General features: G+C 47.8%; 2 protein-coding genes across 3 annotated transcripts; both read right to left on the reverse strand.

The window, feature by feature from the left end:
- Nucleotides 1–329: 329 nt before the first annotated feature.
- On the reverse strand, nucleotides 330–6,427 carry LOC120679459 (AUGMIN subunit 8-like). Of its 2 annotated transcripts, XM_039961045.1 has the most exons (7): nucleotides 6,102–6,427; nucleotides 3,108–4,523; nucleotides 2,597–2,716; nucleotides 1,813–1,929; nucleotides 1,636–1,725; nucleotides 1,352–1,459; nucleotides 330–770 (listed from the first exon to the last, which is right to left on the reverse strand). In XM_039961045.1, the coding sequence occupies exons 2-7, from the start codon at nucleotides 4,383–4,385 to the stop codon at nucleotides 711–713; spliced, it is 1,773 nt and encodes a 590-aa protein (XP_039816979.1). In that variant the 5' UTR covers nucleotides 4,386–4,523; nucleotides 6,102–6,427; the 3' UTR covers nucleotides 330–710. The 2 variants fall into 2 exon arrangements, with proteins under 2 accessions (XP_039816979.1, XP_039816980.1); XM_039961046.1 differs by having other exon boundaries at nucleotides 330–764; nucleotides 3,108–6,427.
- Nucleotides 6,428–8,159: 1,732 nt separating this feature from the next.
- Nucleotides 8,160–8,629, reverse strand: LOC120678163 (receptor-like protein 9DC3). The gene is made up of 2 exons (XM_039959315.1): nucleotides 8,439–8,629; nucleotides 8,160–8,382 (listed from the first exon to the last, which is right to left on the reverse strand). Exons 1-2 carry the CDS (start codon nucleotides 8,627–8,629, stop codon nucleotides 8,160–8,162), a joined length of 414 nt encoding a protein of 137 aa, XP_039815249.1.
- Nucleotides 8,630–12,862: the final 4,233 nt, after the last annotated feature.

The following is a 12,862-nucleotide window of genomic DNA, read 5'->3' on the forward strand; positions in this document are numbered from 1 at the left end:
TAGATGGAAACGTTAGGTGTACCTGTCAATCACGGTACATGACTTATTTGGTATGTTATCTCTAATTTGTGAAAATTATTTACCATGCAGATCTAGGTTGTTATCCTGAGATCACAAATTTCCAACACTAGGCAGCCAGGTCGATTCCAAGAACAGTATCTGGGTGGATGAGGCGAGCGCCATCGCACCCAACCACTAAGCTACGCGCTCGTTCTCAGTTTCCCACAACTTATCCAGATAACACATCTGATTGGTTGCATCTTTTCTATTATCAGTTCATTTCGTTTTAGTAAGATGAAAAGTAACACGTTTAAAACACTGCAAGAACAAATGAAATTTCATCGGCATTTGTTTTATTTTCATTTATCCTTTTTTTACTTTTCTTTGCACTTCTGAAAAGTCAAAATGTACAGTGGGAACTGGGTAAGAACAAGACTATACCCCTGAAGAAACAACTACCAGGGAAAAAAAAGAATTACTGAACCATGAAAATTAACCATCAACACTTTTCTTTCCCCATAAATAATCTGTAAGCACCATGAGCTATCGTTAGCTGCAATCTGCAGATTAGCTTTGCGCCATGATCTTCAAAGGTCACTGAATTTGTGTGCTGTGTGTGCGCGCGCGCGCTCAGTATGCATCACAGCTCTTACTTCATCTCTACGGATTTCTGTCAAAAGCAGTGTTAATGTCTTCAGCTTAGCAGTTCATCATCCTGCAGATCCCTCCCTCAGTTGCATCAGATGGGTGCGAAGGCTGGTCTCCTGCACCTGACCAAAGATAAACCCTGTAATAACCTAGCTTACATATAGAGTTCAGCATCTGTTGTTGTTGCAGTATGTGCACTCCGGATAGAAAATGAAGGATTTGGACCCGCGCGAAGGGGGTTAACAAATTCAATTATGCAGTGGCAAATGGTCCAGAACTCTGGACATATCTCCCTACCGATTTTGTCAGGCTCGATGGTCCAGACACTAGGAGCAAACAGTTCCAAAACAAGGCATGTCATGCTAGTCCTGCAGCGAACTCTAAACAAGATCTTGTGAAGAAGATGAGGTGCAGATTTGGACGGAGTATATAATGTCTTGTCTGCACAGGACCTTGTCCAAAACATGGCATATCATGCTGGTGCTAGTCCTGCACGGCATGCCATGCTAAGGCTGCTTCTGGCATATTGTCCAACCGAAATGGCTGGATTATAGCAGATAACTAAATGCTCAACTAGGATCGGTGTCAAGGTTTTTTAAATCTAGAGATTTAACTGGGATTCAAACATAAAGAATTAGGAAAATAGGATGAAATGCGAACGGGACTGGTAAAAGGTTTGACATGACCGTAGTCCGAAAAGTACCTGCAGTTTTGCTGCCGTAGCTAAGAGCTCTTTGCATTGGTCAAGAGCAACCTTTTCCTGCCTCGCCATAACCAAAAGTTCAGAAACTAATGATGTCCTTTCTTGGACCTGGCAAGCATGTCCAAGCGTCAATAATAGAAGCAAGGATGTCCTATCTTCCACCAAACAATGTACTTAGCAGTTTATGATTGTTACTTTATAAAGAGAACAGTTTATATTGATTTTGAAGTTCCAAATAATCAAAGGAAAAATATGTCTTGAAGAATTGGGAACTAAAATCTAACCTTCGATTGCAAGTAGAACATAGAGGAACTCAAAGCTTGCATAACATCAACCGCTGAGCTAATAGCATTCCTAATTGCAACTCCATCAGCCTATTCATGTGACAGTAATGTCAATATATCCTAGTAAAGAAAACAGTTTTTTCATAAGTTCATGCAGCTATGTTGTTCACCACAAACCTGTGCTCCTGATGTAACTGGAAGGCACAACGTGCTTGCTTGAAGAGCCTCGATCGCCTCAAATACAGTAGCAGTGCTCTCTTCTTCTAGTACCGGCCATTTCTCAAGGTAACCAATCTGAATCACAATAGCATGGTAAGTAAACTGAATTTTTAATTTTTCACATGACCCAGTTTCAGAAAACAATAGAGACCTAGGATTACCATAAAAATGTTTCCTTCCCTATAACTTTTTTTAATACAGTTCAATAATATCCAAAGCTTTGAAGGCCTTGTTTAGATACATCATGTAAAGTTTTTGAACATTTGAAGTATTAAACATAGACTAATCATAAAACTAATTACAGAACTCATTTGTAAATTACGAGACAAATTTATTAAGACTAATTAATCCGTCATTAGCACATATTTACTGTAGCACTTTAGTGTCCAATCATAGCCTAATTAGACTCATTAGATTCGTCTCGTAATTTACAAGCAAACTATGCAATTAGTTTTTTATTTCGTTTAGATTTAATACTCCATGCATATGCCGTATACATTCGATATGATAGTTTTGGAATTTTGAATTTTGCATCTAAAACAGGCCAAGTTCAATTTGTTATTTTTCACATGACCCAGTTTCAGAAAGCAATAGAGACCTAGGATTACCATAAAAAGGTTTCCTTCCCTATAACTATTTTAAATACATTTCAATAATATCCAAACCTTTCAAAGTTCCTATGATAGTATACTCATGAACTAGTAGAAATACAGGTAATAATAAGTGATATGTGAATCCAAACCTGCTCTGCTAGAATGTTGTACAGATTCAGCTCTTGCTGCAGGTGTTGCACATTTATTCTTGTTATTGTTGGAGCATCACGCAGTGTCAAGGTACTTTCCGAAACACTATAAAGAATGTTCTGTTTTGACAGGGGAAAAGGTATTGTGTCAGTTGAACGTTGCGCAGCAAAGGGACATCAAGAGAAGTTGCGTAGTAAAGTTCATCAACACATATGGTCACCTGAGCATCTCTGACGGATAAACAAACTAATGAGTACAGTTGCATCATTAAGCAAAACATTAAGCTAAACACAAAAATCATTATGAATAAAGTAGCTAGCATATGGTTTTCCAATAAAAATTTTTGTTGAGCCATTGAACAAAAAGAAAAAAAGAAGATGAACTTGCCTCATATGAGTTGTACTGTCTATTATCTGAATAAATAAGGACTACCAGAGAACATGAACTAATTCAGCTCAGGTAAAACGAGACTAGAAAAGGAACACAAGTAACAAAGGGTGCCAGTGTTACCTCAACACCATTTTTCTGGGGTAGTACTGTATCTTCTGATTGTGCATTCACAAAGCGCCACTGCAGGAATCTATTATTCAGCAGGCGTAGCTGATGGATATTCTCAATCTGGCCTGCATTCTTTTTCCCTTTCCGGGCATCAACGATATAGTTAAACACAGGTCGTTCAACACCTGATTGAGTTGCTGAAGGGGCGCAATTTGATCCGCAAGGTGTTGAAGGCCTCATCCGCGACGGGCTCTGGCAGCACCTGGAAGTAGATGGTGCAGCTGACGAGCCCTGTTTCGGTGACGACGATCTGTGCAGAACCGGGATGGCTTTGCTCGGGTGACAAGTGGATTCAGAGCTTTTTGACGTCTGAGAAGAGGTGTCACTGCTAGAATCTGGATTACCCTTTCTTCTCCGGTGAACGATCATTGCCATCTCCTTCGACGGTCGCTTCAGCCTCTTGCCCATTCCTTCAGATGGATGCACCCTCCTTGGAGAGCATCCTGATGAAGCATTTGATGAAGAGACCAACCTGCTAGTCCTTTCAGCAGGAGCAGCGCTTGTCGAAGTGAGATCAGCAGAGCCCCGGCCGGTCATCATCCCCGGCCACCGATGTCGCTCAGTGATCCTGTTGGCTGGAGATTCTGATAGCCGAGCATTCTCACATTGGTCGCTGATGTTGTCGGCCCTCCCTCTAAGAGGACTCCTCTTCCTCTCAGCCGCAGCTCCTGACCGCAGTTCATTCTGCTCTGAAGGTAAGCCAAGGACTAGCCTATCTATCTTCTTGGCATGGCCTGCAGCTGCTTGCACGGGCTCTGGCCGGACAGAGGGAGACGAGCTCCGTGCAGACGCCCACAAGCCATTGGAGGCCTTCGCATTCCTTGCACGGGGAGCAGCGCAGTGCCCGTGTGCCTCGGTGGCCGTGTCACAGGCCGGCGAACTGGACCTTGCGGCGGCAAGGGTGGAGGGCTTCAGCCGAGAAGACGGGGCACCTGAAGGCGCGGGCGCGGCAGGCCTAGCTCTGTCAGCAGACCGCGCTCTGTTGCACGTCGCCGAGCAGTCGGCTGCCGGCGCCCGGCCGAGGCTCGGGGACGCGCACCGCCTCCCTGCAGGAGTTGCCGGTGGCGCAACGGGCTTGAACCTGGAGGGCACCTCTCTTCTCCGACCAGCCGGAGCAGCCGCAGCATTGTTCTTCTCGGACTGCACGAGCGGCGGCCGTCGCTGCTCGCCATCGGCCGCAGCCGCAGCCACAGCGGCCTTCCTGCGCTCACCCTTCACGACGGCGTCCATGAAGAAGATGAGGAAGAATAGCCGCGCGCGCCGAGAGGTGCCACCCGCATCGGCGCGGCTCTCATCAAGATCGAGCTACCGCGCCACGCCTGATGACGCCGTCTCCCCCGCGGCGAGGCGACGCCAAACCACGCGGATCTACCACCACAACAAGACACGATCCAACCACCGGGATAGTCAGCCGAGGTAGAAGCTTTCATTAACCACCTTAGACACGAGAGAAACAAAACCCAAGTCCCCACCACCACCACCGTTGCCATCGGGGGCAGGAACCCCGCCGGCTCTGTTCATGGACGCGAACGGCGCCGACGGCGCACGCTCCCCACTGGCCGGTAATGCCGAATGGGGACAGCCGCGTGTGCCGCGGCCATGCGGTCGGCCATGGAGGCAAGGACCATGGGGAACTCCCCCGGTTTGTTGCTACCGCGCCGGGTCGCTCTCATCACGGGCATGCCGTTGGCGCCATGCCATGGACAGGTCGGGAACGGTCCCCTAGCGGGAAGAAAGCTCTCCACACGGACATGGGGCTCAGAGCAGAGCCATGGCAAGAACAGATGGTGGGCACTGAACTAGCTCCAAATCGAGCCGCTACGTTTCGTGCCGCTACTCGCCGGCTGCGACGTCACAAGGGGTGGTTCATCTGGAAAATCTCTGCGGCCGACAGAGACACATGATCGAGCCATGGATCTTAGTGGCCGAAGCAGATTTTCAGTACAACTGGAATAGAAGCAGCTAGCAGAGGGGGAAACAGCGATCGCTCATCAGCACTCTACCATCTAGGAACTAGGAGGCCATCGGTTCGATGCAAACAAAAGAACACAAAATCCAAACCTCCAGAATTTATTTAAAAACAATGAAGAACTTGACGAGAAAACAGACATGGCGGTGGCGGGTCTACCATCACGTAGCGGTAGCTGATGAAAATAAACTAGCATGAAATGCAGCCTGATGCATTCAAAATTGGCTTCGAGTTGAGCGGCCTGCCGTCAGGGGGTAAAGGAAGAAGCTCGCCGGAGTCGTCCGAGACGGGCACGCCGCGACACAGGGCGCGGCGCTTTTGGATCTGAAGCGAGCGGCGGCATCGGTCTGAATGCGCACATCGAATCTGACCGGATCGAACGGAAAGGGACACTTGACTTGGGCGCAAAGGATTTCACCGAAAAGGCGCCGTACGGGTCGGTCACAGCACAGCGCGACGAGGACGCCAAGCCAAGGACAAGGAGAAGCAGCGCATGCAGCTGTGCAGCTCCGATCAGTCCCCCAAAAAATATTTTCGTTTTCTTTTCCCGGGGAAAAAATGGGTTCGGATTGAGCGTCGGAATCAAAACTGAAAACCTGCAGGAAGAAGTTTGAGAAATCTGGGCAGTTTTTCGAAGACGGCGAGGATCCATCGCTGGGGTTCCTCCGAATTTCTCAAGAAATGACCCCCAATGCAGCTCGAGCGCACGGCAGGAATCGGCGCCGCTGGACGTGGGGCGCCAAGACGCCATTGGAACACCTCTCCACGAATTCCCGAAGGCCTCCAAATCCCAACTCCCAAGTTCCCGACGAGAAGCCGGTTCGAATCTCCCCAGAACGCGAGTGTGGAGTCACGCCGGAGGAACTCGCGACGAGGCGAGCCGATCAAAGGAAGCCAGCAAGCGAGTAGCAAGAGAAAGGTCGCCTACGCCTATGCGGCTATGCCGATGTAATCGCGGTTGAAGGCTTTAGGCTTACCTCGGCAGCAGCACGTGAGGATCGCCGGGCACGGTTGCCTTTCCGCCGCCGCCGCCGCCGCCGCCGCCGCCTCGTCGTCGTCCTCCTGTGGCGAGTGGCCCGCGGTCAGTGGACGCGGGACGCCGCGTGCAGTGGCGTGCTGCGAACTCCTGCAGGTGTTCGTTATGTAGACTGCAGGGGGGGCTCTGCTTCGGGAGGAGTGTTCCTGCGGCGATCAGAACCGATCAGGAGGCCTGCTGCAGAGGTAGGAGTCTAGGAGAGGAGCGCCGAGCGCGCACGGTTGCCGCACGTCCGCACGGCCGGAACGGGACGGGGGAAGACGAAAACGTGGCACGCTGGCAAACGGCGCTAGCACGACCTCATGGGTTTTAGTAGGTGTCTCATCCCCAGTGCGTTTTGAAACCGTAGGAATTTCTTTCTTTTCTTTGCGTGGAATAAGCCACAGAAATTATTTGGCACTATACTCTGAAACATGTTGGTGTCAGCTTGCAGATACTCTGCTCGGAAGAACACAATTTCAGAGATTGGATGAAGCATGACACATAAGTCTTCAAGTTATTATCTGTGTTTGAAAGTTCAGTTAATTAGTAGTTCCAATGTTAGTCGATCTGGTCCAAAAGTCAGACACTGTGCAACAGAACACCCCCGCCGCCACAGAAAAGCCCTACGCCACTCCTGCCCTCCACCTCCGCTGCCTACGCCGCCAGGGCTCGGTCCCCTCTCTTTCTGCCGGAGACGAGAAGGGGAGGGGATCCACCCTTTTTCTTTTCTCCTAGTTTTATAGTGTCTTAGGGTTTGCTAAATAAATTTCCGGTGAAATCATATGATTTTCGGCTGGGGTTTGTGTGGTGATTACCACGACGAGATCGTCGTTATAAGCATCGATTTCATCGGCAGACGGCCAATTTGTGGCCATTATCTGCAAGGGGAGGGGTCCTTCTGGGAGCCCCCTACGAAGACAACGACTCCGGGTCAACGATCTCATCGTCGGTGGTCGCGGAGAGGAGATCAAGTTTTGAAGGTGATAAATCTACATCTTATGTTATACCCGATGATGCAGCCGCTAATATTCTTTCAGCGATTTAGATGCGTCTTGGATTGGTTCCGAAGCGTTGGATCTTGCGGCATGTCCAATGTTTTGGGGTTGGTCATCGGATTTGGCATAAGGACTGCACTTTGGCTTCGACACTCGATGAAAGTCATTGAGGAAGAAGACGATGGAAGAATCTGGATAGAATATTATGTATCTTATATTTCAGATTTTTTTCATGTGTAATTTGGGGATGTACTTTGTCAAGATTTAATATAAGTCTCCCTTCCCTTTGCAAAAAAAAAACTGTTAGTCGATCTAAATTGATTAAGTAGTTCTTCTAAAACTAACTGGGTGTTAGTTTTATTTTTCCTTGCATAGGGATGGCATGCATATTGTATATAGAACCTGCTTTGTCAATAAATCTTCAATTCCTGAAGTGTATACGTTTCATTTAAATGAGAAAAATGGATGACGAGCATTTGATGTTGAACAGTGGCAATCCGTGCAATGATTTTCATGTAGTAAATTCGAAAGGTAAGCTTTGTTAACTTTTCAGCAGTTTTAGTTTTATATTACCGTTCTTTTTCCTGGCAAACCAGAGTTTCGTTCCTTAATAAATCAAATCAAATTACAGTTTCAAAAAGAAATAAATCAAATCAAATAAACATGCAGCAGCACCACATAAATTTATTCACCAAATTTGAAATATACATACATATATACTAAAATGCTGTCCTGCGAAAGCACGGGTAGTGCTCGTTTATATTCTTGCACACATCACAAAGGCATACACACACTACCATACACTTTCAGCGTCGACGGCGGCTGATCCATGGCTGCAGAACCTGCAGCCAAAACTTGTCAACATGCCAGTACACCCACCTTCTCCCGTTACCCCACAGCAGCATGGTCACAGCCACAATGGCCAAACCCGAAATGACCCCTACCTCAACTGACAAAAATTCCCAGTTCAGCTCTTTAGAAGAGCCCGGTGTAGCATTAGCTGATGGTGGGTGGTTCGTCTCTCACAGTCGTGCCAGTGGCTTCCCACACAGCCTGTCGTTCCCTAGAAATGAGGTGTTTGGTAACGTCAGGAACTGGCTTGCTTGCGGTATCTGCCCTGACAGGTGGTTGTATGAGAGGTTGAGCACCTCGAGAAATGACATCAACGCCATTGCTGGAGGGATCTCCCCGGAGAACTGGTTGTAGGAGAGATCAAGCGACTCCAGCTGCAGCATGTTCGCAATCCTGGGAAGGATCTCGCCAGTGAAGGAGTTTCTGGAGAGATTAGCCCCTTGAGAAACTTCAGGTCGCCGATCTCCTTTGGGATGATACCCTTGAAGTTGTTGTTGGAGAGGTCGAGGGACATGAAGACTGAAAGTATTTGTACTAGAGTTGTTTCTTGCCCCTTGAGCGTGACTGTGACCGAGTCCCTGTAGTACGGACGGTAACTTGGAGATGATGCTGATGATTTTGTAATAATTTCAACATACATGCTGGGTGCGCCGGGAGAAATCACCATCATAGCCTCGCCGATGATGACGGGAAGATCTCTGATGAAGCTCTCAACCAGTACTCAACTTTTTACCGGGACCTCCTTGGACGTGACCATGTCGAAGCCCTGTCAGCACTCTTTGGATGGGCTGTGCCATCCGAGGAAGATATTCGTAGGGATCCTGCACCGGTTTCGGTGTACTGATACTGTCTATTTCTACTTTTGTGTGGTCTGGTCTTTTTCCTGGTGTCAATGGATAGAACCAGCATACTAATTTGGAATGTTCGTGGTCTAAATGATAGAGCTAGACGGGATAATCTGGGGAAGGGTCTCCCGGTAGCGAGGATGGCAGTGACCAGGAGAAGGTAGCTGGGAGGAAGATGCAAGCGAACTATGGTTTGAAGCTAGTGCCGACTCGAGCAGAGAAGGTGATGGGTATGTATTACCTCCGTCCCAAAATATAATAACTTTTTGACTTTTCAAAGTCAAATATTTTTATCTTTGACTGTAGATGGTAAAAAAATATAAAGATTGACAACATAAAAGTGATATTAGTTTATTCGTAATGAAACCAAATATCATAACATGTAATCTTTTCTATTTAAAAGTAATTATTTTTTGAGATATTATTGGTCAAAGATGAAGATGTTTGACTTTGAAAAGTCAAAATATTGTTATATTTTGGGACGGATGTAGGACCATGATTTGAACCATGGTCTGGCCAGGGTTTCACTTCCCGTCCGGTAACCGCCGGTTTTCGGGATTTTTTCCCGTTTCCGGTCCGGTCCGAGATGAAAAACCGGATCCGGTTTTTTATATTTTAGGCTTCTAAATCTAAAAATACAAAAGTAATTTTTTTTGTGTTACTGTTCCGGTTTTGAACAGTACCACCGGTTTTTTAAACCCTGGGTCTGGCATGCTAGTATGCATAAGAGGCATTGGTGTAGACATCACCAAATTAATTCTCCAGACAATTGTCTACCCTATTCCACACGGAACACTGATATACATTTCCATCTTTAATTACTAGCTTCTTCAGTGGTCAACTTGACGAATTTTTGGGGTTACCAAAAGCATGACACGGACAGCTTGCAGGTCTTGCCGTGAGAGAACCATCCACTGCAAGGATCAAGATGCTTTGTTCATCACAAAATTTGTGGATACACCTATCCTCGCGAAAAGGGGGGAAAAAAGGCTTTGGCACCTTATTTATGAATTCAACTTTTCGGTGACTATATACATGGATATGTTGTCACATTATTGGCGGTGCCTGCATTTTTTTTTGGGCAATGTCCAACAGGGTTTCACTTCCCGTCCGGTAACCGCCGGTTTTCGGGATTTTTTCCCGTTTCCGGTCCGGTCCGAGATGAAAAACCGGATCCGGTTTTTTATATTTTAGGCTTCTAAATCTAAAAATACAAAAGTAATTTTTTTGTGTTACTGTTCCGGTTTTGAACAGTACCACCGGTTTTTTAAACCCTGATGTCCAACACGATGATTTGTTGCGGATACAGTCTCTTGATGAATTCAGCCATGTACTGTTGCACCTAACATGGTCTTACAAACACATTGGCTAGTAGTCACTACAACAAGCCAGTACGCTAGCGCTAATGGATGCATATAATCGTACTGTGATTCATGTGTATATATTTCACAAGTTTACATGTTGTTCATGCGCGTGGTTTTGAACACTCAAAGTTATTTTGGTTTCCATGCTCAACCATTAGCCTAACCCTTTTATATTGGAACTATTTTGGAATGACAATGCCAATTGATATTATTATTGTAATAGAATTTGCTTAGCAAACGTAGTAACAGTGATTCCTCATTAATTTTGCACAAAGTCGGCTGACATCGATGAATAGGTCTGGCTACACCTCCCGACATGTTGGACCCTCTAACTTGCTGCGCAAGGCTAGTCCCAATGAAAGATTAAAGAGAAATGTGAAAGGGACTGTATGGAATGAACCTAGATGTCCACTATTTTCAAGACTATGAAACATGTTGAAATTATTGGGAAGTACACTATTTTCAAAACTAAGGGTAGGTATATACAACGCACAAATGACCCTCATCGGCGAATTGATCCTACATGTACAACAGTTAATAGGCTATCCATATTCGTCGTACTCTAAATTTAACCTCTAAAAGTAATATTTTATTCTAGTCATCGATATTCCATCATCTATATCCAGTTCTTCCGCACTCATCCATCCTCTATATCTATCATCTATCCCAACTACAGATCGCGGGACCCACACGTCAGATTTTTTATCTTTTATTTACCCCTCCCTCCCATTCTCTCTCCCCACCTGCTTTTCCTCCGTCACCGCCCTCTTCTCTGCTCCTCCCCCTCCGCTCGCGCGCACCCTGCCCCTGGAGCTCGCGCGCGCCTGATCTGGTCGACGGCTGGGGCGGTAGGCTCGACAGCGGCGGCAGAGCTCCCGGCTGCGGCGGCGCGCGCCATGGAGCTGGCGATGGGAGGCGGGATGCGACGCTCGGCACGTCGGCCTCCTCCGCGCACCACTCCTCCGGCTTTCCTAGCACGGCGACGGGCATCCTTGCGAGCTCCGCGGGCCAGGAGCTGCCCCGGCATGAGGAGCAGTGGCCATGGCGGAGGAGGGCGCGCGGGCCATGGTGGAGGAGGGCGGCCGAGGCGGAGGCGCGCGCGCGGCGGAGAGGCGGAGGCTCGCGGCGGCGGCGCGCACGGGGCTCGGCGGCCGGGGCGGGCGGCGCGGCGAGCATCCTTCCCGGCGGCGGACCTCCTCCCCGCGCTGTCCTTCCTCGGCGGCCCTCCCCGAGCCGGTCCTTCCCTCCCCGACGGCTCTCCTCCTCGAGCTCGCCGCCGCCCACGCTCCTCACCTCCGTCGCCGCTTGGCTCCGGCGAGTCGGCTGTCCCTCCTCTCCGGCAGTCTCTCCTCCCCGGCTCGAGCTCTCTGACTCCCCGGCCTCCCTCTCTAGCCGGCGTGGGGGCGTCAGGCAAGACCGCCGGGGCACGGTGGGCCGGATCTGCTCGACGGCAATCGGCGGGGGCGGCAGGCTCGATGGCAGCTGGCCGGTTCTGCTCGACAAGTCGGCGGGTCCCGTGGGCAGCCACATCCTTGATAGAGGAGGTCCGGTACCCCGCCACATTTAGCAGATGGTCGGCCGTCCGCTTCGGTAGCAGAAAGGATACGGTACCCCGCTGCAGGATGTTTTCCTATAAAAGCGGTACTGGAGTAACCTTTGCAGTACCCAGTGCGCACAGCCTTAGGAGAAGTGAGTTCTCACCTCGCGAGACTAGCTGCAGCTCGTGCTCCGAGGAAATATTGCGCCCTGCAGGACCTTGATGACTTGAACCAGCTACTTGTTTTATTCAGGCATCCATATGGAACCGGTAGCTTCGTTTTGGTTTTTTCGGTTTAAGTTATAAGTTCCGTCATATTGTATGTTTAAATATCAATTAGAAGTACTAAATAAATTTATTACAAATCTAATTTCATAAGTCGTAATTTAATCACGAGACGAATATGTTAAACCTAATTAGTCCATAATTTGATCACTAATTGATGTAATCACTCTCTAATCGTGTGTTTTTTTGAAATATAATTGTGTGTTAATTATACTTAATAGATTCATCTAGAGTCCTAGTTGCAACTTATGTAATTAATTTTATATTAAATTGGTATTCGGATATTCAGATTGACACTCTTGATGTGACAGCTACTTAAAAAACGAAACGAGATATAGTTTCGTTTCAACATAATTGCCTCTCCTTTTATATGTCGCCGGTTGTGGTGGTTACTTCGGCTGTGGCTGCACTGCACGGTACGAAAAATTGAGCGGCGACAGGGGCTTGCACTTCGCAATCTATTCTGTCAGTGAGCAGTCGCTTTCTTCCATTTCGTTTGGAAACCCAAAGTTGAGATACCATTCCCCCCCCCCCCCCCCCCCCCCCCCAAAAAAGCCAGAGACAGATACGGGATAAGGAAAACATACAAAGACACATGTGAATACAGATATGAGAGTACAGGATACCCCATCAAACACGCGGAGAAGTCCCTAGAGAAAACAAAAATTACAAAAAGGTCACTGTCGGATTGAGATCCCCATCCTGAAACGGTAGAGTTTCAGGATGGGGATCTCAGGACCAAGAGCTCGATGGTAACACAAAGACGCAGGGATTTAGATAGGTTCGGGCCTCAATGTGCATAATACCTTACGTCCTGTGTTCGGGGCTGTATTAGAGTTTGT

Source organism: Panicum virgatum, chromosome 6N, assembly GCF_016808335.1.
Source record: "Panicum virgatum strain AP13 chromosome 6N, P.virgatum_v5, whole genome shotgun sequence".
NCBI lineage: Eukaryota > Viridiplantae > Streptophyta > Magnoliopsida > Poales > Poaceae > Panicum > Panicum virgatum.

Excerpts from the sequence above, each read along its gene's own strand:
- LOC120679459 (XM_039961045.1), bottom strand. The coding sequence starts at position 4,385 with ATGGACGCCGTCGTGAAGGGTGAGCGCAGGAAGGCCGCTGTGGCTGCG. Across the intron at positions 2,717-3,107 it reads CCCAGAAAAATGGTGTTGAG|AACATTCTTTATAGTGTTTC; the intron begins GTAACACTGGCA and ends CTGTCAAAACAG. Across the intron at positions 1,726-1,812 it reads CAGTTACATCAGGAGCACAG|GCTGATGGAGTTGCAATTAG; the intron begins GTTTGTGGTGAA and ends TCACATGAATAG.
- LOC120678163 (XM_039959315.1), bottom strand. The coding sequence starts at position 8,629 with ATGTATGTTGAAATTATTACAAAATCATCAGCATCATCTCCAAGTTAC. Across the intron at positions 8,383-8,438 it reads AAGGAGATCGGCGACCTGAA|GATTGCGAACATGCTGCAGC; the intron begins GTTTCTCAAGGG and ends GATCCTTCCCAG.